We start from the raw sequence: 27915 nt of genomic DNA on the forward strand, positions 1-27915 counted from the left end.
TGTGACTAAGAGCCTTCTAGGTGTGGTGGAAAGATGAATATGTGAAATTGAACAGAAGGTCTAACATTCTTTCTTCCTCATTTTCATTCATTTGCAACCTTTTCCGGGAGCAGGCTCTGGAAAGGGTAGCTCTATTAGAGGCGTTTACATGTAAATGCTAGCTTGCCAAGAAGTCTCCAGAGACACTGGGACCAGCAAGTCAACACCAACAAGTGCTGAAAGTCACCAGGTCATTCCTCTGGGAGCCCAGACCCTGAATTCCGCAGGCAGGAGGGCCATCTCAAGTTAACGGCCTTTCTTCCATCCTTATCCCTACCTGTGAACTGCTTCCCCTTCCTTTTTGTCTTAATCACTATGTGAATTTCAGGCATTCTTATCATTTTTTTTGTTCTCACATAAGCCTTATTTTGCCCCCAACGTTGAGGCAAACAACCCTGAAAAGTTCTGGAAGCATCATTTCCACATTGTAAGTTATCATATCGTCATATTTCATCTGCTGAAATCCATTGATCACTACTTAGCTAGTCATCATGATTTAATTTTCCACCCTGCAGAGCTCTTTTGCACACTGCTATTTCTCTAAATAATAACACACAGGATATGGTGTAGGGCAAAGGTAGAACCAAACACCGGCAAGACAGAGAGGCTGTTTTTATTATTGTGATTTCCTTATGTTGAACACACTGTGATATCCAGCTAGCCGAGCTCTGCGGTTAATATTATATTCGAAATGAAAAAAGATTCCAAGTTCTTCAAAATTTGCATTCTCAAAGGCTGTCTTCTTGAATTTCTACACTTTAAAAACAATCTTCTGACAACTAAGATCGTACTTAAATCGGCTTTGCAAATTCCAGCAAGAAACTGAGTCCACATCACCTGAGGATCTATTCTGTCGACTTCCCTTGCTTCCCCCTAGCCAAAAAGATAAACCATTAAAAAATTTTATATAATTACTTTAAAACTATTTTAAGGATTCAACATACAGCTAGCTAGGCTCCCTGGGAGTTATGGTACAGAAGGAGAAAGTGACAAAAGCATACAATACCAAGAGCTGGAAGAGGAAAATTTCTCAGTTGAATATTATGCCTGTAAAGCAAAGGAACAAAGCAAGCATTAGCGGGCAGACTGCAGTTCTGGTTCAATGGTATGGTTCATGTGGCAGCACTCCTTTATAGAAGATGGCTGTCCAGAGAGTCCTGAACAAGTGTGTATTCATTTGAGTAGATTATGAACAAAAGTCAAACATAAAATTTTAAATGTGATCAAAGAAAGCTTGCAGCCACTCCCCCAAGAATATGGTCATGAAAGTAACCAAATTTGAGAAACACTGTGCTAAATGATTTTCTCTCTCCTTTATTTTTCTCTACTCTATGAAAACTTAACCCTTATTTGGAAGTTTGTTCTAGAATTGCAAGATGAAGTTCATTTCCTTCTGCAGTCTCTAGTGTGAATGGATAATTTATTTCCTAATTAAGAAGTACCCATAGATGACACAGTGATTTTCTCAAGATCTTAAGGAATGATATTAAATGCAAAATACACCAATTTATTCTTGTTTGTTCCCTGCCATTATAAATGAACAAACTAACCCTGAATTAATTTGTTCAAAATGACCCCTACAGAGCTATTTTAAGGTCCCATAGTTCAAGGTTGTATGAATTCCTTTCATATGAAAATTAAGTAGCAAGGTGAAAGCATGTAACCATCTGGCATAACTCTGTAGCCCAGGAAGAGAAGTGGGCTTTGGAGCCAGTTTACCTGCATACTCCTGACTTGAAATCTCTGAACATGTCTGTACCTTAGCTCTGCCTTTTGAACAATTCTCTTCGGTTATTGCATAGATTAAAAAAAAAAAAAAATTCCACTGAGCATTTCCTGGCAGAAAGGAGAAGAAAGGCCTTTCTTATTTCCATCTCCCATCCTAAGCTTCTCTGCCATCTGTACTTTTTTCTCCTTCCCAAAGTGGAGTCTACTCTGACAGTCTGGGAGTTCAAAGTACAAATCTACCATTTGTTAGCTCGGAACATTAGGCAAATGACTTAACTTCTCGACACCACATGTATTCAACAAATACTGAGTCAGTATGTGCCAAGCCATTTCCTAAGGGGTGAGGAAGACAAAGCCCTAACTCACTAAGCTCCCATTATTATCAAAGGAGAAATAATAAACAGATGGATAAAGAGGCATTTGATAATGTCAGGGGGCACTAAGTGCTGTGTAGAAAAGTAAGGCATGGGGCTTCCCTGGTGGCGCAGTGGTTAAGAATCCGCCTGCCAATGCAGGGGACATGGGTTCGAGCCCTGGTCCGGGAAGATCCCACATGCCACAGAGCAACTAAGCCCGTGCGCTACAACTACTGAGCCTGCGCTCCAGAGCCCATGCTCAGCAACGAGAGAAGCCGCTGCAATGCGAAGCCTGCGCACCGCAACAGAGAGTAGCCCCCGCTCTCTGCGACTAGAGAAAAGCCTGTGCACAGCAACAAAGACCCAACGCAGACAAAAATAAAATAAATAATAAAATAAATAAAACTTAAAAAAAATAAAAGTAAGGCATGGTGAAGTGAAAAGGGAGGAAGGGAAGTTATTTTAGATAGAGCCATCCGGAAGGGCTATCTGGAGTGTGAGGTTGGATCAGAGACTAAATGAAGTAAGGGAGTGAGTCCGATCTCGGGGAGAGAACAGTGACTGCAGATGGCAGCAAGCAAGGAGCCAGGGTGGCTGGAGTGATGCCCATGTGAGGTCAGGGAGGTACGTGGGGCCGGGTCATGTGTGCCCTGTGGCCACTGTGGGACTTCAGATTTTATTCAGTGCCAGGAAGTAGCTGGAGAGTTTTAGCAGAGGAGTGACGTGATCTGATTGCATGTCATAAAAATGGCTCAGGTTGGTTTCGAGAATGGACTATATGGGGGTAACCATGGAAGCAGAAAGACCAGAAAGGAAGTTATAGTAATGGCTGCAGCAAGGGATGATGGTAGCACACTAATCTGCACCATGAGGATAATGGTAGCGACAGCTGCATGGTGCTGCGGTGAGAATTAAATGGGACAATACATGTGGGTGGTTTGACCGAACGCCTAGTGCGGAGCGATAACTCGGTGTTACCATCGTCACTGTTATCATCATGATGATTTTGAGGTGATTCTTCTACCCCAACTGGTAGCTCCTTTTCTGAGCTTTGGCATTCCCCTTGCTCAGGGGTTCCACATACTCCTTTATCCCCTCTAAATATTTCTTCTTGTGTCCTAGAGCAGCCTCACATGTGAAAGTGTTTATGTGTTTGGTCAAAAACGTTCAAAAATGCTTTGTCGAGACTGTTTTTATTCTTTGTGCTTGTAAGTCCTGCTGTTTATGACCGCAGGGAGGCAGGCTGGTGGACAGCACTGGAAGAGTACCGCTTCCCAGGGGCATCTGGTAATGGGGCTTTCTGGATGTCACAATGACAGGGGGCCAGTACCCGTACTTAGTGGGTGAGGTCTGGGAATGCTAAATGGGACAGCCCTGAACAGTAAATGATTTCCTACCCAAACTGCCCACGCTGGACCCCTGGGAAATATTTAAGTGGCAGGAGAGTCTCCACGCGAGTTGTATACGGCCAACTCCAGGGAGGTAGTGCAGCCAGGGAGGGGAGACCTGGGGATGCTGGGGCAGAGGAAAGAGCACCAGGTTGAGGGCAGCTCTTCAGTCTCACTCTAACAGTACAAGTCATGTGAATTTAGATCTTTCATTCATTGTTGTTGAGCCTCAGCTTTCTTACCCATAAACTGGGGGGAATTTTGACTACCTCCTTGGAAAGTTAAGAAAATTCAATAAGATAATGTTGTGTATGCATTTATTAAATTGCACTCATCATGAGGCTAAACAACCTGTCTCTCTGCACACACAAGCTGCTAATACAGTCTCTGCCCTGGAGAATTTATAATCCAATCATCATTAATGGAGAGCTACTAGCTCCCATTAGAGAAGAAAGTAGGAAATGTGCTTTCAAAATCACAGGTCTAGTTTTCACAAGCCAAACATTTTAAATGTAATTAAAGTTTGCAAATGCCAATTATTTTTCCCCTAATTAAGCATATTTCCCAAGAATACCCATATTCTACTAAAACATATTAAGTAAGACATACTCAAATGCTACTTTGACTTTTTAAAACAAAATTATAAATAACAATTTTTTTATGACACTTACCTTCTTTTAAAAATGGAAAAGGAAACAACCCAATAGCACAAATTAAGCTTCTTTTTTCTGTTTTGCTTTGTTTTTTATTTTAATTAATGATTGTCTCTCTTTTCTAAAAAATTTTATTGCAGTATAGTTGATTTACAATGTTGTGTTATGATTGCCTCTTTTATGACAAAATAATCTCATTGGGAGAAATTTTTTTCTGCTAGAATAAAATTGAACTCTCCTTTTATCAAATTTCATTTTTTTAGTCAGAAAATAGTAACTTCTATGCATTCATTAATTATTCACTTACTCACTAACAGAATATAATTATTACCTACCATAGACTCATTTTGTACAAATCTGCAAAATTTATTTTAAAGGGCACTCCTAGCCCAAATAAATAATAAAATGGAAATAAGAGGTATAGGGCAACAAACACTAAAAGCTAGAGTTCATGTAATTGTTTGAAGGGGATAGTTTTCCTTAGTAAAATAAATTATGAATGACAAGAAACAAAACAAAACAAAAAAGAATTATGTTAAAGTGTACTGAGGTTAAAATTCTGGCAAAGTATGTTAGATAAGATTAATTACTGTGACAGACACTGATTCTTGTTTACCCCATATTCAAACCCCTTCTTTCCTGCTAACAAATACCAACTTACTTAGGTAGCAAGCAGAGCCCCTCTATTTCACTGTAGTTGGATTTCTCCTCTATTTCCAGAATATGAATCTCAATTTGTCTAACTCAGTCGCTACCTGTGGACAACAACTGCCATAAAGGTAGTGATGAGACCCAGTTTTGGCCAACAAGATGGTAATAAACATCTGCTAGGTGTGGTTCCAGGATAGCTTTTGATATACCGAATTAAAAAGACAAAACTCTGATCAGGAATGCATTTTGTAACTCCCAGAGTAACCACTAAAATAATAATAACACAAGAGGTGGCTAAAATGTCAACTCATAAATTAAAATGGAATAGTAAGAAAAAAATTTTTAAAGCAAAACAGTGGAACAGAAGAACGAAAAGCAGAAGGTACAAATGATGAGATAATGAAGTGGTAGACCTACATCTAACCATATAAATAATTACACCAGGTTAACGATCTAAACATATTATTTAAAAGGCAAAGATTGGGACTTCCCTGGTGGTCTAGTGGTTAAGAATCCACCTTCCAATGCAGGAGACACGGGTTCAATCCTTGTTTGGGGAACTAAGATCCCACATGCTGCAGGGCAACTAAGCCCACACACCGCAACTACTGAGCCCGTGCTCTGGAGCCTACATGCCACAACTAGAGAGCCTGTGCGCCACAACGAAGATCCCACATGCCACAGCCAAGACCCAACACTGCCAAATAAATAAATAAATATTTTTTTAAAGAGGCAAAGATTATCAGAGTGGATAAGAAGGCAAGACACAAATATATACTGCCGACAAAAGGCATATTTTATTTTATTTTTTTGGCTGTGCCTTGTGGCTTATGGGATCTTAGTTCCCCAGCCAGGGGTTGAACCCGGGACCTCAGCAGTGAAAGCACTGAGTTCTAACCAGTGGACCTCCAGGGAATTCCCCAAAAGGCATATTTTAAACTAAAAGACATAAACAGGTTTGAAAGAAAATGGAATGAAAAAATATGACATGAATTCTGAAACAATGTTTAAGCAAACTAAAGTCAGACAAAAGAAAATAAACAAACAAAAAAAAGCAGAGGGAACTAATAGAAAACACTGTCTACCCTAGATGCAGACCACTGGATAAAGGCCAGGAATGCTACTACACATCCTAGAATGAACAGGATAGCTCTCACCTATCCAACAAAGAATTATTGAGGCCAAAATTTCAATAGTGCTGAGGTTGAGAAGTCCTCAGCTACAGTAATCAAGACAGAATGGTATTGGCAAAAAGACAGACATATAAACAAATAGAAGAGAATACAGTCTAGAAAGAGATCCATACATATATGGTTAACTAATTTTTTTTAAGTCCCAAGGCAATTCAATGGGAAAAGAAAATTTTTTCAACAAATGATGCTGGAATAATTTATATCTATATGGGGAAAAATAAACACCAGCTCTTTCTTAAAATCATACACAAAAATTAAGTCAAACTGTATCACAGACTAAATGTAAAACCTAAAACTACAAAGCTTCTAGAAGAAAACAAAGGAGACAATCTTTGTAATCTTGGGGTAAAACAAAATTTCTTAGATAAGAACTCTAAAATGTGAATTGTAAAAGGAAAAAATGACAAATTGTGCTTCAATAACCAAAGATATATAAGTAGTCAATAAGCACATAAAAAAGATGCTCAATATCATTAGTCATTAGGGAAAGGCAAATAAAAACCATAATAAGATACCATTTCACACATACTAGAATGGCTGGAAGAACAAAAACAGACAATAACAAGTATTGGTAAGGAGGTAAAGAAATTGCAACCCTCATGGACTACTGGAGGGTGCATAAAAGTGCAGCCACTATGGAAAAGAGTTTGGTGATTTCTCAAAAGATTAAACATAGAGTTACCATACAACCCAACAATACCACTCTGCTATGGTCTGAATGTTTGTGTCCTCTCCTTCCCCAATTCATATGTTGAAACTTTAATGCCCATTGCGATGGTATTAGAAGGGAGAGGCTTTGGGAGGTTATTAGGTCATGAGGGTGGAGCCCTCGTGAATGAGATTAATGTTCTTATAAAAGAGAGCCCACAGAGCTCCCCAGCCCCTTCCATCATGTGAGGACACAAAGGGAAGTCTGAGACCCTGAAGAGGGTCCTCACCTGACCATGCCAGTGCACTGACTTCAGACTTCCAGCCTCCAGTACGGTAGGAAATAAATTTCTGTTTTTTACAAATTACCCAATCTGTAGTATTTTGTTATAGCAACACAAACAGACTGACACACTCCAAGGCGTATACTCAAGAGAAATGAAAACATATGTCCACATAAAAATTTGTACACAGATGTTCATATCAGCTTTATTTGTAATATCCCCAAACTGGAAACAACCCAAATGTCTATCAACAGGTGAATGGATAAACACATTGTGGTATGTCCATGCACTGGAATACTATTTAGCTATCTTAACTACAAAAAGGACAAACTATTGATTCACACCATAACATGGATAAATCTCAAAGTAATTATGCTGAATGAAAGATGCCAGGCCAAAAAAAAAAAAAGTATTACTTTATGATCTCATTTATATAATACTAGAAAACGGAAAAACTAATATTTAGTGACAGAAAGCAGATCATTGATTGCCTAAGAATGCAATTGGAGGGAAGAATAGGTTCTAAAGAGGCACAAGAAAATTTGTTTAGTTTTCTTTTAAGGAAAAGAAAAAGTATGACATCATAGCAACAATATTTAAGCTTATATACGCATGGAATAATGTGAATGCAGAAGAATTGATTAAAATACGAAATATGATTTGGCTAAATCTCCTTTTTTTTCTTTCTTTTTTTTTTTTTTTGCGGTACGCGGGCCTCTCACTGCTGTGGCCTGTCCCGTTGCAGAGCATAGGCTCCGGATGCGCAGGCTCAGCCGCCATGGCTCACGGGCCTAGCCGCTCTGCGGCATGTGGCATCTTCCCGCACCGAGGCACGAACCCATGTCCCCTGCATCGGCAGGCGGACTCCCAATCACGGCGCCACCAGGGAAGTCCCATAAACCTCCTTTAAAAAAAGATAAATATCTGGACTGAAAAAAAAATCCAACAAATCTGATGCTTTCAAGGAGCATCTTAAACACCAAAATACAAAGAAGAGCCAAAAAAAAAAAAATGGCAGAAAATTTTATTGTTCCAGAGATTTCTAGTACTAAGAAATAAAAAGAAACATCAACTGGGTTCCCACTTTAGTTTGAGAAAAAACTAACTAGCAAGCCAAGAGAAAGTAAGGAAAGGGAAATAATAAAATTAAGACTAATTAAAACTAAGCAGAAGAAAAAATAAAATTAATAACACCAATAGTTGATTCTGCAAAACAAAATTTTTAAATGAAAAAGCTATTAGCACAAGTAATGGAATGGGAAAAAGAAAATACGAATTACTAGAATTAACTGATGCATAATAGATATTTGTTGAAGAACAAATTAATGAAAAAAGAACAGAGAAAACAAATATAAAAGAGTTCAAAACAGAACTATAATTTAGATGTGTAATATACATAAAGTGAACATGGGAAAATATTAACAATTGTTAATTCTGCAAATCAACATTTCTGTTATATTTGAAATTTTTTATTTTAAAATCTTGGAAGAAAAATTAGGGGAATATGATTTTCTTCTATTCTAACAAATTTTATTATGACCTAGAAGGAGACAGCTATGAAAATACTAAAAATATAATATTAAAACTGATAAAACAAAGGCAAGAAAATAAATACTGATAATATAGTAAGACCAATAAGATACAAATGTAAAAATTATAAAATCCTAGAGAAAACTTAGCAATTGAAACTTTAAAAGAATTTGTCCTGGGCTTCCCTGGTGGCGCAGTCGTTGAGAGTCCGCCTGCCGATGCAGGGAACAAGGGTTCGTGCCCTGGTCCGGGAAGATCCCACGTGCAGCAGAGCGGCTGGGCCCGTGAGCCGTGGCCGCTGAGCCTAAGCGTTTGGAGCCTGTGCTCCGCGACGGGAGAGGCCACAGTGGTGAGAGGCCCGCGTACCACAAAAAAAAAAAAAAGAAGAATTTGTCTTTGGGACCCCATAGCGCTTATTGCTGGACTGCAGAGTAAAATAGGGCAAATTCATCATGTTTTCAAGAGGAAAAGGGAATAATCCACACCTTAAAAGAAAATCTTTTGTATAAGTCACCATCTTTAGTTTCTTCTCAAAAGAATTAAATAACACCTTTAAAGAAAATTTGCCAAAAAGGAAAAAAGTAATATAATCTCATGTCTTTATTTTATATAATTCTTTCTAATCTTTTCCCAGATGTAGACATATATTTTACATGGCATTATATATTCTGGTTTTTCACATAGGATATCAAATATGTTTCATTTCTACATGTTACTTAATAAAAATAAAAATCAGTTATGGAGAATTTCTTTAACATGACTAATAATTTCACCGCCTAATAGAAGAAATTTATTCATGGGGAAATTAAACTCTAATAGAGGGCGGAAATATACATTTATGAAGACATATACCTTGTTTCTGCCTGAGAAGACTTAAGTAAAACATTAACATGGTCACTAAGTTAGATGAAATTAAATACTAGTTAACAGTCTCCAGCCCACTCTCTTGATAAATTAATAGCAATATTTGGAAAGGTTAGTGAACAAGACTCGCATGCGGTGCCTTTGTTATTATTTGATTTTGATGATGATGACGATTAATAGTAGTAGCAATAGCAATATCATCATCATAATCTTAATGCTGCCACTGCTTTTTCCAGAATGACATTGATACTCACTGCCTCAGATCAATTAGTATTCCCATCTCCACTGACTCCTTATTCAGAAAGAGAAAGTTCACATACCAGTATAAACAAAGAAGCAGCGTGGGGCAGGAATAAATCAAGAGGAGGGATGGGAGATTTTTTAATACATCAGAATTTGATACATTAACTCTGAAAGTGCAGTTGACCCTTGAACAACGTGGAGGTTGAGGCGCCAACCCCTGCTAAGTTGAAAATCCAAGTATAATTTTACAGTCCACCTCATGTATCTGTGGTTCCACATCCACAGATTCAACCAACCTCAGATCATGTAGTACTGTAGTAGATATTTATTGAAAAAAATCTTCATGTAAGCGGACCCATGTTGTTCAAGGGTCAACTGTAATTCCAAATAAACATTGAACACTATTTTAAAATCTAGAAAAATATGTACTGGCATATTTATCTCAGCTATAGAATGATATATGACAAGATGGAGGCCATTTTCAGATACATATAAAATACAAAACTTTTGTAACTATATAAAATATTAAAAGAAAAGCAACCAAAGTGAGAAATATGTAATAAGCTATAAAAGTTTACTACCCAAATTATCAAACAACAATTTTAAAGGTATAAGATTAGTGCCTTATTCTACTTGATTTATAGTTAACATCGACAAACTATTTACACATGGAGACGTGCAGACATCAAATTACCAAAATGAAAACTGCACAGCCTTGCTGGCCTTCTTTAATAAGAAAATGGACATTCTGGGGCACAATTAAAATTTTTAAATAAGTTAAAACTCAAGATTGGAAGCACTGGTTGGTGGAAGTTGGTTGGAAGGCAGGGAGAGTCATGCATAGATGTAATGCATAACTTAACAGCAGTGCAAACTTTTTTCGTTGTTCAGAAAATCTACTTAGCAATGAGCCATAAAAGAATTAATGTCTTTAAAATGGTAATTCCACTTAGGGGACTATACAAGAAATAATTTGAACCAGTATGTTCAAAGTATTCATACTACCCCAGACGAATCATTTAACTGGTCTTGGTTTTGGTGCTCTAACTATGTGTGATGGTTGCGCTAAAGCAATGGTTCTCACATTCTGCGTGTAAGTAAATCACCTGAGAAAGGCTGGTTCAAGCTCCCAACAAAGAAGATGATGTTTGGACTTCCCTGGTGGCACAGTGGTTAAGAATCCGCCTGTGAATGCAGGCGACACAGGATCGAGCCCTGGTCCCGGAAGATCCCACGTGCTGTGGAGCAACTAAGCCCGTGTGCCGCAACTACTGAGCCTGCCCTCTAGAGCGTGCGAGCCACAACTACCGAGCCTGCGTGCTGCAACTACTGAAGCTGGTGCGCCTAGAGCCTATGCTCCGCAACAAGAGAAGCCGCCGCAATGAGTAGCTCACGCACCAGAGTGAAGAGTAGCCCCCGCTCGCGGCAACTAGAGAAAGCCCATGCGCAGCCATGATGACCCAACGCAGCCAAAAATAAATAAATAAATAGAATAAAGTGTTTAGGAGAGGTGAGGAAATTTTCCTTTTCTCCTTACTTAGTTCAGGTAAGATATGCTAGGATTTTTAAAAATTAATTAATTTTTTTTGCGGTACTGGGGCCTCTTACTGTTGTGGCCCCTCCCGTTGCGGAGTACAGGCTCCGGACGCGCAGGCTCAGCGGCCATGGCTCACAGGCCCAGCCGCTCCGCAGCCAAAGTGAGCTTCCCTGGTTGGCAATACTCTATGTGTGTTGTCCCACATCATCACTGGGAGAATTTAGTGCTATCCAGGACTCCACTGGGAGAGGACAACTGAAAATTCCACACGTGGAATTCTCCTGGACTCTGCCCCATGCAATTCTTCTACTGTCTGAAGTTAATCCGTTTCCTCTTGCTGTAATAAACTATAACCACGAGTTGAACAGCTTCTAGTGAGTCCTGTAAGTCTCTCTAATGAATCACTGAACCTATGAGTGGTCTGGGAACTCCTTAACTTTGCATGCCTGTACAGCTCTGAACACATTGAGGTCTCTAATTCTTCCCAGCCTTTCCTCCCACACTTCCCTCTATCTAATATTCCCTTCCCCATTACCCTCATCTTCCCTACTATCTGGCAAAATCTTGATATTTAGAATAATTAAATGGCATCTCTTTTGCTGAGTCCTCACCACATCAATCTTGCCCACAAAATCAGTCATCCCCCACCCCACGCTCATTGTGCTCCCCTAGATCGACCAGGACACCAAGCACAAATAACCATGTCTTTCTCATCTCTGCATTACCAGAACACAGCAGAGTGCCTGGTACATAGCAGGTCTTTAGTACATGTGTATGGATTGAATGAGCTACATATGGACATGAGTATTTGAAACAGGGGGGAAAAAAACAGACTAGAAAATATGCACAAATAAAGTACAATTCAGTGAAAAATATGTAAGGCCATTAATAAGCATAAGTGAGAAATGTCAAATAAAGTCTATTTAACATTTACTATTGAGGGACTTCCCTGGTAGCATAGTGGTTAAGAATCCACTGGTCAATGCAGGGGACATGGGTTCGAGCCCTGGTCCGGGAAGATCCCACATGCCGCGGAGCAACTAAGCCTGTGCACCACAACTACTGAGCCTGCACTCTAGAGCTCACGAGCCACAACTACTGAGCCCGTGTGCCACAAGTACTGAAGCCTGTGTGCCTAGAGCCCGTGCTCTGCAACAAGAGAAGCCACCACAATGAGAAGCCAGTGCACTGCAACGAAGAGTAGCCCCCGCTCTCTGCAACTAGAGAAAGCCTTCGCATAGCAATGAAGACCCAACACAGCCAAAATTAATTAATTAATTTTTAAAAATTTACTATTATCTTCATCACCCTGAAAAGGCTAGTTTTCTTTTAGTATGCAAAATGAGGGTGGGACTGCTATGATAAAAATTATTTAACAAAGAAGCACATATATAATTGCAGGATTAGGAGCTCTAAAATATGAAGTGTAAAATGTTACAAAAATGGATGCATTTTCATATTTTAAATTCATAAGCAGATTTGTTTTAGCAATCAAATTACTTTGGGAAATAAAATATATCATTACATTTTCCTGTTGCTTTCCTGGCCAACTAATTTTAGCTAACTTCTAGTGAGTTACTATAACAAAATATTTCGGGAATATGCTTATTCTCTCTGAAGTATGTTCACTCAGAAAATATCTGCAAAAATCCACAGAAATTATGTTGCTCTCGTTATTTCACATTAGTGTTTATGTTTTATTATGTTAAAGTAGCTACTCAGGGCTTACCTGTTTAGACGTCTACATTTTGAGTACTTGGGTTTTAGTTTAACCAAAGCCTACACCTGATAAAATTTCATAGAAAGGCTAAAATAGTAACCATGTAAAGTGCTCGTTTACATGGGTTTGGGCTTCAGAAACAGAGAGGAAGAATTTCATGACCTTTTGGCTTTTTAGGATGGCATCAGGGGACAATTACTGGAACTGGATCCTAGTGGTTGCCATCAATTTGGTGGCGGCTTAGAGACTCTTAACCCTAGAAGGTATCAGGTGAACAGGGTCCTTGTAAATGAGAGCAGCAGTATGTAGATTGGTTTGTTTTGTTTTTGTTTTTGTTTTCCTCCTTGGCTCACTTGTTAATTTTTAATCACAACCAATTGCCCTGGTACTAGAGTTCTGACTGGTTTTGTTTTTACACCAGATAATCTTTGATAATCAGTCTTGATGTTTGGAAAGAACACTTCAGCAATGTCTTTGGCAGTAAGATAATTTGCCCCTAAAATAGGCCCTAGAGAGAAATTATGTACTGTTTTCATATCTACATTGAAGTTCAACATTTTTGAAATGTTTCTAATCCTAGTATTATATCTTTGAAGTGTATTCTAACTAAATAGCCCCAACTTAGCAAAGCAAGATATCCATCCTTTTTTCAAAAGAAAAAAAGTGACATAAGAAAAGACAAATGTATTTAAAGATTGGGTGGTGATTTTATCATAAAAGTATAGTGACTGGCTTCATAGGAGAGTACAGAACATTTATAAGTTGATGGCAATGTTGCTGGCATTTTGCCATCTAAACTCAAGCGAAGGTTCCACTTCTGGGATGGTAGCATGAGGAGTTCTGAGGACCTACTCCCCAGTATACAAGCACAGCTGGTAAAAACTATTTCAACAAACAACCAGTTACAGTCTCTGGAAATTGCCCTAAGTGCATAGAGCAAGTGAAGAAATATTTGTTTAAGAAAATCTACTAAAACTCAGAAAAAACAGAGAAAGTACGTAGAATTTGAGTTAGGACACTCTCCCTCCCTTACACCTCCCAGATTAGCTTAATGGAAGCTCCATTCTAAGTGGATATGGACAAGAATATGGGGGCTCCTCTTTCCTAAGTTCCCAATCAAAGGTTAACTTATCTTACCAGGAGGACAGACCTCTAGCATTTCTCATCTCCTCCAACTCCAAGTCCAAGAGAAAAAATTCCTGGAGAGTGCAGCCAAGAGGATGGGGACTCCATTCCACCACTCAGCACACATCTATAGCAGAGAGACTCTACCCCAGATATGGCAGGCCAAGAACACTGGGACCCCAGTTACCCTTGTTCCAGCTCACTCAGAAGGCAGTGATTCCATGCCAGGACAGGCAAGTCAAGATCACAGGTTACTGCCCCACTCAGCACTCAGAGTAGTGCTTCAGAGATTTTCTTCTAGGGAGAGAAGTAATTCATATGGAAAGAGAGCTCCAAAGTTTTCCCCAAAGTAACTGAATTTATTTGAAAAAAGTTTGCAGGAAAGTTCAAGCCTAGGTGCTCTAGGAAACAACAGCTCTCTTAATTAAGAGCAATAGTTAAACCACTGGCCAGCTAGTTCATCAGAGAGAATTAAGGAAAATGACAGCTAAGAAGGGTACCCCTGGGGTCAGGAAAAATAAATCTGGCCTCAAAAACTGCTCCTGCCTGAATTTAAGTGGATCAGACTGAAGAACGATTGATGGCCAGGGCATTGTTGAAAACAATAGAGGAATTATCCAGTAACTCATGGAGGCTAACAGTTGGATGTGATATCAAGTAAGGCTGACAGTTTAACAGAGACCAGGGAAAAGACAGTCAAAGAAAGCCCTGTTAAAACCACTGTCATCCCAACGTGACCGTGTGCACGTCGAGGCAGTGCCTTCCAAGAATTGATACCACACAGTGGGAGAAAACAGACTTCATTAAAATAATTTAGCCAAGTTTCACACACACACCCAAATAACAACAAAAATAAGCCCCAGAGGAAGGGGAAGAGAATCGGTATTCATAGTACAATGTCCCAAATTCTTCAGGATAAAAGCAAATAAACCCAGATGAAAACTTGCATGCACATGAGAAAAACAAAGAGTGTATTGCAGTAAAAATGCATGTTTCCTCTTCTTTTTTCTCTGATTTGCAAAGCAATTATATAAAACAGTATGCATGTATGTAATTGTGTTTGGCTTATCACATATAGAAATACAATATATTTTGCAATAACAGTACAAAGGAGGTGGGTTGGATCATAGTATTGGAGTAAAGAAATGACTCCAGATGGTAAATCAAACCAACGGGAACTAATGAAGAATACCAAAATGGTAAACAAAAAGTTAAAAATAACAAATGCTATACATGGATACTTTCTCTCCTTCCTTTTCTCAGCTTTTTTAATAGACATACAATTATAAATAATAATTAAAACAATGTATTCTTGGGTTTGTAGCATATAAAGATTTAGTATGTATAACAATAATAGTACAAAAGAAGGGGGAAGGAGGAATGAAGTCACATTTCTATATCTCAATGGAATTAAGTTAGTATAAATCTGAAACTGATTTTGATATGTTAATATGTATACAGTGAGTTCTGGAGCAACCACTCAGAAAAACTCAAAGCCTATAGTGAAAAAAATAAGTAGGTTAAAATATTATGCTGGAAATGTTCACTTAGAATCAGCCAATACCTGCAGGTAAGTGGCCGCAATGCTGGGCTTGCCTCTCTAGATTTTCGTATTTTAAAAAGAATTCATTCAGATTATCTAGATTTCCATGGAAATCTTGATGTTATTACCCAGTCTGCCATTAATGGAAGTGCAATTCCCCCTCTATCTTGCTTCTTACACTATAAAGCAAGTTCCTTAGATGCAATATTTTGAGGAAAATCATGATGGTCAATAGGGCACTTAGTGTTGCACACAGAAGCATGACAGACAGGGAAGGCAAATCTAAATCCAGATTAACAGTGTCTACTCTATGAACAAATAGCTGCTTCTCCATGACAAAAGAGATTTGATATAATTGGTCTGCCACTAGGCAACTATTTGGTTGCCCTAGGGCATGAAATCTTAGGGTTTGTCACTCCTGCTGGCAGACTGAGCTCTTAGCAGTGGCAGTAATAAGGGTAGCCTTGACGAAAGGAGGGCCATATTGTTTGTCTGTTATTTTATACGTTTTTTAAAAAATAAATTTATTTATTTATTTTTGGCTGCACTGGGTCTTCGTTGCTGCGCGCAGGCTTTCTCTAGTTACAGCAAGTGAGGGGTACTCTTCGTTGCGGTGCACGGGCTTCTCATTGCGGTGGCTTCTCTTGTTGCGGAGCATAGGTTCTAGGCATGCGGGCTTCAGTAGTTGTGGCACGTGGGCTCAGTAGTTGCGGCTCGCGGGCTTAGTTGCTCCGCAGCATGTGGGATCTTACCGGACCAGGGATTGAACCCGTGTCCCCTGCATTGGCAGGTGGATTCTTTTTTTTTTTTTTAACATCTTTATTGGAGTGTAATTGCTTTACAATCGTGTGTTAGTTTCTGCTTTATAACAAAGTGAATCAGCTATACATATATCTCCATATCTCCTCCCTCTTGCGTCTCCCTCACACCCTCTCTATCCCACCCCTCTATGTGGCCACAAAACACTGAGCTGATCTCCCTGTGCTATGCGGCTGGCAGGCAGGTTCTTAACCACTGTGCCACCAGGAAAGTCCCAGGAGGGCCATACTGTTGAAGTCCATGTATAGCCCTTCTGCTTCCAGTATTGCCACTTTGCTCATTAGCTGATTGAACAAGGACTGAGATATGAAAGAAAGATCTACTGACATCCTCAGAATCACCCTGACCATCTGAGTACTTAGCATCTCCTTCAAATGGGGTCTTTGTTTAGTATTTATGTAGAAAACAATTATTCTTACAATCAGAGCCCATTTTGAGCAGTCCAACCATATATTTAGTGCCTGAATTTTATCACTCATCCTCCAACCTTGTTACTTCCATGTCCTCTACCACCTGGCCAACTATGACTCATAAAATGGGGCAGATCTGTACCTTGGGATATCTTTACCTTCTGTGCAGAGCAGACAAGAAATACTGCTCAGATTTATTCTCACTGTAAAGAGTTCCTCTCCTAAGTGTCCTCCACCACCACTGCTGAGTGGGGTTGTAGTGCCACAGTTTACCTCTAACTACTTGCTTGTATAAGACAGCTCAATTTTTTCCTGCTTGGCAAACTGTAATATTCTCTCCTATTATAAGTATAGTTCATGGGTTTGCTTGCTTGCTTGTTTTCTCCTTTCAAACATACCTTGCCTCATTAAATTCAACTTGGTGGATGTAAATGAATATTGAAATGAGATTCCACACTAGAGTAGAATTAGAATAGAAGAGGAAGTGGTGACATGTTGTTCCAGAGGGTTATATTTCAAGCAATTTGGAGAAGAAAATGTTAGTAAAAAATATATAGCACAGGGGGCAAGAAAGAAGTAGAAGCATCTTGGCTAAGTGAAGAGAACACAAGTTTTAAGATAAATGCACTATAGGCCTTCATTAGGTAGTAATGGACCTGGGATACAAAAGTTAAACATACTTGTAGCTTCTATAAAAGGAAGCAAGTGAAGCAAGAAGTGAAAATTTGTAGTGTTTAAGTTAAGTCTTTCCTACTCTATTTTCTAAAGAGTCTTGATATCACTTATGTGCACCACAGAAATATTGAAGAGAATATGATAGAAAAAGAAAGTCAAACATAAGCCCAGAAAAATCTTCATGCTATTCATTAGTTTAAGTAAAAAGAAACATGATGTATCATAATTTACTTCTCAAAAAACTTTTATGTAGATACTCGTTAAAGAACCAAAGTGGTAAAGTTTTACAACCTTCACCTTCATCTCTGTACAGATGTACATTAGAGAATCAAATGAGTTTCACAGACTTCTCTTGAATGGAAGAGGAGCAACACAGTGTTCCTACGTTGCCACTCATTTTCCTGGATTGGATTTACATTCTATCTAGTAAAACAAATCTTTATTCACTATCATGTATTCGGTATTATACTAAACTCCCAGAGGGCAATGGTCTAGTGCGGGAGACAGACACGTGAAAAGATAACCGCAGTACAATGTGACGAGGATTATTATATTACAGCACTTTACAAGTATAAATCCAGTGTGATAAGGGTCAAGAAGCTTCAGAAGAAATCTCTGAGATCTTCTGTAGAACCCTAAGAAGTCATTAACGATGTATCAATATGCTGTATTTATAGTATTGACTTACAATCTTTGAATGGGGAGAGATAAACAGACTTGAAACTATCAGTGTCAGTATGGCTTAGATAAAACTGTAGGCCCTCTATGTCAATATGAGATAGTTGTTCATTCCAGTAAACCTTTGCCCAGGAAAGATAAGATGGTAAACAAAACAAAACAAAACAAAAGACAAACAGGAACAATCTCTAATTTTTTGTTTGCATAAGGAAGTTCCTATAGGATGGAAACAATGACCTGCTGACCTGGGCAAACAGCTAGCTTATCAAACAACAGTTTACTTATCAAGATTCTTCAAGGTCCTTATTTGCTGTGTCCACCAATCCTAAACCATTTCTTAACTTTGCCAAATCCAATCAGTTCCCTGTCTTGACAGACATGTCTTAAACCACTTGGGCACAGGTCTCAAAACTCAACAAATAGCTAATTTTCTAGTTCTAAGAGACAGGTAAGCATATCAAGGTGGTGCACTGTCTTACTGCAGTTAACTTTTAGTACTTAATTTTGCTTTATTAGCAGGTCATCAGATGATATTTGAGAGAGTTAAACAACAGCAAAGGTTTTTTTTTTAAGGATTGCTTATTTAATTGGCATGTACTATAGAGTAGAATCATTTTTGTGTGTCAGGTCAATTTACCTTTCACTAACAGGTCTATGTTGATGATGTTAATCAATGTTAATTGGCTTTATCTTAGGGGGAGCCCCATTTAGAACACAAGATCTGGTCAAGAAATTTGTCCTTTCTGAAACAACATGAAGTGTCCATCAATAGATGAATGGATAAAGAAAATGTGGTACACACACACGGGAATATTATACAGCCATAAAAAGAAGAAAATCTTGCCATTTGTGATAACATGGATGGACGTTGGGGGCATTATGCTAAGTGAAATAAGTTAGAGGCAGGGGTGGAAAGGTGAGCAAAATAGGTGAAGGGAGTCAAAAGGTACAAACTTCCAGTCATAAAATACGTAAGTCATGAGGATGTAATGTACGGCATGATCACTACAGTTAATAATACTGTATTGCTTATCTGAAAATGGCTAAGAGAGTAAATCTTAAAAGTTCTCATCACAAAAGAAAAAACATTTTGTAACTCTGTATGGTGATGGATATTAACTAGACTTACTGTGGTGATCATTTTGCAATATATGCAAATATTGAACCATTATGTTGTACATCTGAAACTAATATAACATTATGTGTCAACTATACCTCAATTTAACAATTAATTTTAAAACACATTTGTCTTTCCTAACTATAAACCACTACCAGAGACATAAAGATAACCAATTCATTGTTGTCAGCTACTAAACCAAATGTTAAGTTTGTATAAGAATCAAATGAGAAACTTGTTAGAAATAAAGGTTTCCATGCTTCACTCAGTGATTCTGATTTAGAGGGATTAGCACAAGGCCTAGGAATCTCTATTTTAAAAAGCACCATTTTTTCCCTAATGCAGGCTGTCTTTAGATCATACTTAGAGAAATAATGCTTTCATCCCCGCATATCAGCAAACATACATGTGCTGAACATATGTACATATATGAATATATAAACATATATAAACACATATACACCCATATTAAATGTTCTACCCAAGTCTTATAAAAATGGGATTGCTCTATGACATGTTTTTTTCAGGGAACATTCTATTAAATAATCTCTCTGAATCACCACATACACATCTGCGTTGTTTTCCACAGCTACATCATATTCCACTATATGTGTGCACCATAATTCATCCAGTCCTCTATTAACGGTCATTTAGATTGCTGCTTTTTTTTTTTTTTTTTGCTATTGCAAGCAATGCTGCAATGAATACCTTTATACCTTATGCTAAAATTTCTGTAAAATATAGAGAGTGGAATAAACATGGAAGAGCAGGATTCTGCTAGGTCAGAAGGTGTATGCACTTTAAAGTTTGATAGATCCTGCTGAACTACTCATCAATTTAGTTGTACCAATTTAAGTCCTGCCAATGGCCTCTTAAACTAATGATTTCCCCACACCTATACTAATACTAGTATCAATCTTTTTAATCCTTATCTATCTGACAGGTAAAAAAATAAACAAAATCTTAATTTATATTTTACTATGCTTTTAATATCAGAATAACTAGCATTCAGTTTACCACTGAAACACAATTACCTAAAGCTCTACAAAACGTATCATATTTTATTTTTGGAAAACTTTTATTTTGACCTTAAAACTTAACTCTGTCATAAGACAGATGGAATGAGTGAATATCAAACACATGTCTGTTATGTAGTATTCACTTAGTATCTTCTTTTACCAAGTGATAGAAAAGTGAGAGTCACAGGACCTATGTTTAAGCTCTAGCTTTCCACCCAGCAGCTAAGTGACCTTGGGCAAGTCACCTGCCCTTTGGAGAGCTTCAGTTTCCTCTTTTGTAAAATGGGAATTCTAATCATTTTATAGGACTCTTTTGAAGATTAAATGAGATCATAATTTTAACTACAAATATTAGCTATCTACCACCACAATAACAATGCAAGGGAAATTACCAAGTGACTAGAATTATTTGTAAAAGCCTTTCTTAATAATTATAAAATAATTATATGCTGGTATTACAGATTCTGTGAACTGAATCAACTATTCATTGGGATTGCTAAAGTCACTAGAAGAGTTTGTATTCCATAGGGCTAACATACTGCCTACAAAATCGCTTCTCTTGTTTTCTATGATTGCTCCTCTAATAGCAGTCAGAAAATATTTCCTAAATTACTTACTTCCTTAGATGAAATGGAATTATCCAAATATATAATCAACTATACAACAGGATTTTTTTTCAAGCTTCTAAGAGGGTTTTGTTTCTAAGCACACACAGTAATCCTATTCAAGTAACGTCATGGAGATTTCCTAGAGTCAGTAAATGAAATTTAAAAATTTTACCGTAATACAATATGTTGAAGACCTTATCCTTGATTCTTTCCCAAAACTAACATCAACCTAACTCACACATTCATTGAATGTCTCAATACCTACCATGTACAAAGTCCTATGCTAGGAACTAGGGACATATAGTCTCTGCACTCAAGAGATAAAGACCCATATGAAAGATAAAAGGGCAAAGCACTGTTATCTAAATTTGCCTGTACTTCTGGTATGACAAATAATCAGTCACTGGTGCATGACCCATGGAGCTCATCTTCTTTTGGATGGATACTAATGAACTTGTCACACTTCTCAACCATAGCCATGTAAAATGTAAAGCCAGGAATGAGATGTCACTGTCCTATGGCTTACTCCCAAAAGCTCTCAATGGCTCAACTCACCTAAGTCTTCCTCCTTTAATTTCTTCCTTCACATCATGACTTTTGCAAAATTTTATGATGATTTTTTAATTAGTAAAGTGATCTGGAAAAAATATGTTTTCAGTTTTTATTTCATTAAAACAAGAGGCAACACTGCTCTATAAAGTATTGCATATGGAGAACATTTACACAAATATACAAAACTTCCAAAAACTAAACTCCAGTTTATTTCCATAGCCTTAAAAAGGTAGAGAGCACATAAAAATATCCAAAGTCGTAATTTATTCTTTAGGAATGTAAACTCTAGGAACACTATTAGAAACAACTCAATTTACTATGAAAAGATTAGTATCACTACGTGATTAGAAATAAAGATAAGAGGTACACAATAAACTCCACATAAGAGAAAATAACAGTATGTGAAATAGGACCTTCAGTTTACTAGTAGAAACTTCCTATCAAGACATAAGTACTTTAGAACTCTACTATTAAAAAACACAAAAGCATCTTCTAAAACGTTCACTGGTAATCTCTGTAGGTATGCACAAGTTACAAAATATAGAAGACAACATACTTCTGTTCTCTGATGAAGAATTTAACAATATTAAATATAAATGTGAATAACTCAAAGTATTGAGTATAATTTTACTAAGCAATTAATCTAAAAGTATAAATTCATGCTAATTAAATGACTGGAGAGTTTATTTTTTATCCAAAGATTGGGGAGACACTATTATACATTAACTTCTATCTACAATGATTAATTTAAGTACCCATCAAATTATTCTTTTTTTAAATGGCTTTTTAAAAAATATTTTTTCAGGGGCTTCCCTAGTGGCTCAGTGGTTGAGAGTGCGCCTGCCAATGCAGGGGACACGGGTTCGTGCCCCAGTCCGGGATGATCCCACATTCCACGGAGCAGCTGGGCCCGTGAGCCATGGCCACTGAGCCTGTGTGTCTGGAGCCTGTGCTCCGCAACAGGAGAGGCCACAACAGTGAGAGGCCCGCATACCGCAAAAAAAATAAAATTTCAGTTACCTTATTTAACAGATATATTTCCTCGATGTGCTTCCCTTTAATAAAGTGTAGACTTATTGTGCCTATAGACTCAAACGTTAAATAGCCTTACTTTAAATATCTGCTGAAAATTAGGTCTCAGGGTGTATTTTTCTTTACAATTTAAATTTAAAGGTTTCAACACTTTAATTTTATTCTTCCAAAACAGACAAAATCCCTTAAAAATGGGATCATTTTTTATCTATTTTGGTTTAAAAATTTTATTTCCCTTTATTTTAACTTTTTATCTTTAAAAGTTAATAACTTTTATAATTATTATTGAATAATGTTTGCTAAGTAGTTACTTCATAATTGAAAAGAGCAATGAAATATTGCTTTTCAAAACACACTGAAATCATTTAAGGACTGAGAATTTCTACTCTTCAAATCTACAGAGCTGCCTTCAAAAGTTCCATGGTGGTATAATAAGGGATTCCAGGGTGCTCACCTGCCCTGGGACACTCCCCTGAAGTCTTTGTTTCTCTCTCCTCTTGGATTCTAAAACGGAAAAGCTGGCACCCAGCTTCACTAGAATATCCCAGGTAGTCGGATATCTGAAGAGTGAGAGGTTGGGTAATTTCAAGAATCTTTTAGAGGTTTAAAATGTGGAATGGGACTACAATGTCTGCACAGATCCTCTGAGCTATGAGGTGCGAGGCTCCAGTTTTGTGCAGAATCCTTCTTGTGGTAAAAGGTATTACTCTGGATACACACAAGGTCTGTGACCAAATGGTCTCATCAGCATCTTCATAAGAAAATGACCTACAAAAGCCACTCCAACTTTGGAAAAGTGAGTGGGACAAGAAGAGCAGAGATAATTATCATTGTTACCACAGTTAGCATTACCCAGTATTAATAACTGCTATAAAAATTTTCAAATGTATAATCTTTATTTGAAATAGTATCAAAGGTACTACGAAAGAATTTTACTGTTACCATAACTCCACATTCCAGAAAATCAACTGGGACAAATTACTTGGAGCAAAAATTCAGAACCACTCCTTTGAGTAAGCCTTCAGGGTTTTTAAAAGAAAAAACACATGCAGATTTGTTGTGCATTGTGTAAAGGGGTGGTACCCCTTTCATACTTAAAATTGTAGGCATCTACAGCTCTGATTCCATTTTCAAATAACAGAAGAATATAAAATGTTAACATTTTTATTGTAAAAATCAATGAGATTCATTAAAAATTTAGAATTAGGGGACTTAAGTCAGTTGACACTTAAAAAATTAATTAGCTTTAAAAACAATGAAGATTATAATGATCTAGTATCCAATATATTTGATCTAGGGTTGTGAGACCGCTGAGAATTCTAAATATTAGATAAGTGATTTGTTTGCACTTTGATACTGTCTTCTCAAACTTTAATGTACATAATAATCACCTGAGATCTTATTAAAAGGCAGATTATGATTCAGTAGATCTAAGGTGGCTCTGAAATTCTGCATTTTTAACAAGATGGCAGGTAATGCCAATGTTCCTTACTGGTCCTCAGACCACAATGATTTATAATAGCAATGATCTAGAATAGTAACAAAATGAGGTTCCATTACAACAGCTGAACATTAAAATCTGATCTCTTATTTGTGCCAGCTAATGTTTCCTCAAACTTATTCTATAATGTTTCCTAAGCACCTTAACTTGCCTCCAATGCCAATCTTTGAAATTAGTTCTTAAGACTATTATTAATATTGTTAGTAGCTATGCCTAGGGGAAATTCTTTGTTAAATAATTACAAAAAGACAACAGGAAATTCACAGTAATTGTACACAGGATTTAAATTGTAGACAGGATTTCTATTAAATTAATATTTTATCAACTTTCACTGTCTGGTTGCTTTGCTTTTTTTTGTTTTTTCCTAAAATGTATGCCAATAGATCTCATTCCATTTCTATCGGTGGCACTAAAAAAATCAAATTCACTTACATTAAAAACCATATTTTATTCAGGGTTACTGAATAAAAACTAGTTCATGCTTTTTGAAGAACTGGATTTAAAACGATAGCCAAAGCAGTTATGGTCAAAACTGCATTCATAGTGAAAATGCTTTAGCAGTCTTCAAGACATAACAAATTTTTCACATATTTGAGCTCTGCATAAGCAGGTACAAGAGGAAAACTAGCATTTTCTCTGTGTGACCACAGCTGAAGACTGTGAATAAGGAAACTACTGTGTACTAACCATTAACAAGGGGACAGCTCCCTACATCTTCCTCCCCAGTCAACTTATTCTCTCATCCTCAACTCTGCTTTCTCTCTCTTACCCTAGATTATTACTTAAGTATACTTGATTTATAAGGAACCTCAACCACAGCTGAAATGACCACCACTAGCAAACATCAAATTTTTACATCCATCTGGACGTCACCTGACTCTCTATAGCTACATACAAGTTTGTTTAGCTTCTGCCATATTGCCTTTTTATTTTTATTTTTTGGTTGGGAGCAACTACATTGATTATTCTTTCTATCATAACAAGAACATTTCAAATAGGCCTGTTCACAAAACAAGAAACACATTTAATATTTTTCATACTTAAAATTTTAAAGAACACAAACATATATAACCCTTAATTAGTTAATATATAAATGTCCTTTGTCCATATTTCACTATTTTTATTTTCTTTCAATGATATTTTATAGATGAAAAATTTACCTAATTTCCTTCATTTGTAGACAAACAATTCAATATGGTAAACACTGGTATCTTGAGAGATGGGTTGCAAAATTCAGTCATTTCCAGGAAGTCTTCAATGATGTGTGCACTGAATTGTGGGAATCCAAGCTAAGTAGGTTTTCCGAAGTCCAGCAGCAGGGTAAGTCAGTTTTATGGCCTATTACATCTTAGGAACTGAAAGGGATCTTCACCTGCTAAATCCAGATCAAACACTTCAAAGCAACACATCTACTAGCAATCTGATTTCTGATATAAAAATGTTCCAAAGATAACAATGGAAACCCCTCTTCCCATCCCCTGGAATCATATCATATTTTAGGTTACAGAGTTACCAGGCATTTTCCAGTGCTTTATATAAATTGTTCTACTAATCTTAAAGATGATCTGGTTACAAACATTTTTAGCAGGCACTTTTCATACATGTCATTTTTGTTTTTTCACATGCCTGTTTTTCAGACTGGCTTGCTAAACAGCCAGCTGTAGAATTCCTGGAGTTGTACAGCAGCCTCATCCTTGAAACACTGTTCTCATGCAAGGAGATTCCCTTTTATACTGAAGGCCAAACATACAGCTACCAAAATAGAAGTTATTAAAGAAAAAGACTCATAACCTCTCATGAGCTGTGACCAATCTGATCAGACAACGTGCCAAAATGTATTGTCACACTGACAATCTTAGGGCAACAGAAACAAATAAGAAAGTAAGAAAAGAAAAAAAAGACTCAAGCCAAGGGGAAAACACACAACCAAGAAATAACAAAACCATATTTCAACTTACTGCAACCTAGACATTATTCCCTTCATAAAGTCAAGGTAGCCTTCAGAATTTAAGACATCAGGGCTCCTGTCAGGAACAGGGTTGAAAGACGACCCTGGGAACTTTCATGAAGAAGCAAAGTCGTATTTTCTGATTCACTGGTTACGTGAGAAAACTCTTACAAATTAATCTGTGGACAAAGTAATGCTAATACTAGGAGGTCTCTGCTGACCTGTTTGATGCTTCACTGGAAGTTCAGTCCTTTCAGAAACATAAATAAGCGTTTCTTCTTGCAGACTACAAGCAGAAAACCTATTGGTATCTGTCCCAGTCCCACAGCCAACAGCAGATGATGGGTTATATGGGACTGTGACACCACTAACTTGTTCAAAGGATTTACTGAATACGGTCGCAGCGGTCTTAGCCAAACCATGACTATTAGGTTTAGGCAGAGATTGGCTGGTTGTTAATGTAAGTCTCTTTAAGGAGACAAGCTCGAGATTCTCACTTTGGGCTCTCTGAGTTTGTTTTCGAGCAAAGTAATCTTTGCACGACTCCCCTGCAGTTTCTTTTTCTTTTCCTCCAGTTTTGTTTCCTCCTGACCGTCTCTGAGTCTTTCCTACACTTGCCTTGTTACTACAATTTTGACTACTGTTTGATAAACCCGACTGGCTAGTACTAGACGCAGCCCTGGAATAAAATCCCTCGTCAACTTCAGATATCTCCATCAGTTCTTCTTGACCTGTTAATTCTGTATTTCCTAAACAAAGAAATAACAAAGATTAATTAACATTAAGCATTTTAAGTAATTGTTTTTTCATGATTCATACCAAATCAAGTATACTTTAAATACATTAAATTTTAGCAAAATATGTAAAGCAACAGATTACAGACCAAAATCAAAGGATAATCAAAACATTCTATAAAATGTCAACAATAGCTCATTATAATTAAATAAGAGTAATTTAGAGTGTATTAAACGAAAAGCATGCCATAAACCACACCCCACTGTGTTTTTAGAAAAAGGTCTCTTACTATTCATGCAAAAGATCAGAAACAATTAGGAAAAATACCACACAGTAAAACTAGAGGTAAACTCTCCCCCAGTAGCAAAGCAGTGTAAAATCAAAGATCATACCAAGGAACTTTTTTAAAAATAGTATTAAAATATTTCAAAGATTTTTTTAAAGGTTGCACTACACATTCTAGATTATTTTACTAAGAGAAAAATATACAGACCATAAGCATCACAAGCTCAAACTTGTTAAAATTCTTTATACATTCTCCTTCATATCAAAGATGGCAAAAATACAAAGATAAGAAAGTAATTTTACATCTCAAAACATAAGCAGAAAATTATTTTGGAAGCAATTTTCTGCCTCATTTTCATAACTGTTTACTCAGAGAGCAGAGCTACGACCATTCCAAAGAGCATTAAGAGTCATTGAGAAACTGTGGTACATAATTCATGCATTTTGATTAGGTGACATGCAAAATTTTTGTGACTGTGCAACTGTTGCTTAAAACATGCAGCAGTGACCCTTTGCCATGAGGTACCTTGGAGTGCAGCTATAAAGTGCTCTGCTAAAACTGCACTCTGCCAGGTGAGTTTATTCCATCCTCCATCATTTTTCTTACAGATTTTTGCCTCCTGATCTCTGGCAAGCCTTTGCTCTCAGTTCTAGGATCTGTGGTTGTTTCCTGTACACCCTGTATATGCTGAGCATCAATCTCTCCTAGTGTTCTGCCTTTTTCCCCATTCCCGGTCCTCTCTCCGGCCACATTTGTGACACTAATCTCAGGAATGACAAGGATGCCCAATTCAGTAGTATCATTATTGTTGTCAGGTTGCTCTAGAATTGAAGATGATAAGACAAAATGATGGCTGAAAACAAAACAAAATAAAAATGCAAAACAAGAAAAGCAAAAAGATCCAAAACAAAAATTGGACGAGTGAATGTTAGGTGTTAAGCCAAATATTTGCACTGTAGAAATTCCCATAATTTACCATACTCTGACAGCACTGGAGACAATGGGGTCATGTTCTTTAATTTCAAATGACAAT

At 37.3% G+C, this 27915-nt stretch overlaps 1 protein-coding gene across 15 annotated transcripts in view; it reads right to left on the bottom strand.

Moving 5' to 3' along the window:
• The window catches only part of FAM126A (family with sequence similarity 126 member A), a 179816-nt gene that overhangs the window by 71128 nt on the left and 80773 nt on the right, over positions 1-27915 (bottom strand). For 3 of the 15 annotated variants that reach the window (XR_004351497.1, XR_004351496.1, XR_004351494.1), the window contains exons 11-12: positions 22867-26610; positions 21384-21465 (exon numbers count right to left, since the gene is read on the bottom strand). Coding sequence is in view for 3 of the 15 variants with exons in the window: in XM_032643586.1 (XP_032499477.1) it covers positions 26036-26610 (575 nt within the window). In the remaining 12 variants the exon portion in view is untranslated. The other 12 variants (XR_004351495.1, XR_004351493.1, XR_004351499.1 and 9 more) reach the window with 11 other exon arrangements.

This window comes from Phocoena sinus, chromosome 9, assembly GCF_008692025.1.
Source record: "Phocoena sinus isolate mPhoSin1 chromosome 9, mPhoSin1.pri, whole genome shotgun sequence".
NCBI classification, from domain to species: domain Eukaryota; kingdom Metazoa; phylum Chordata; class Mammalia; order Artiodactyla; family Phocoenidae; genus Phocoena; species Phocoena sinus.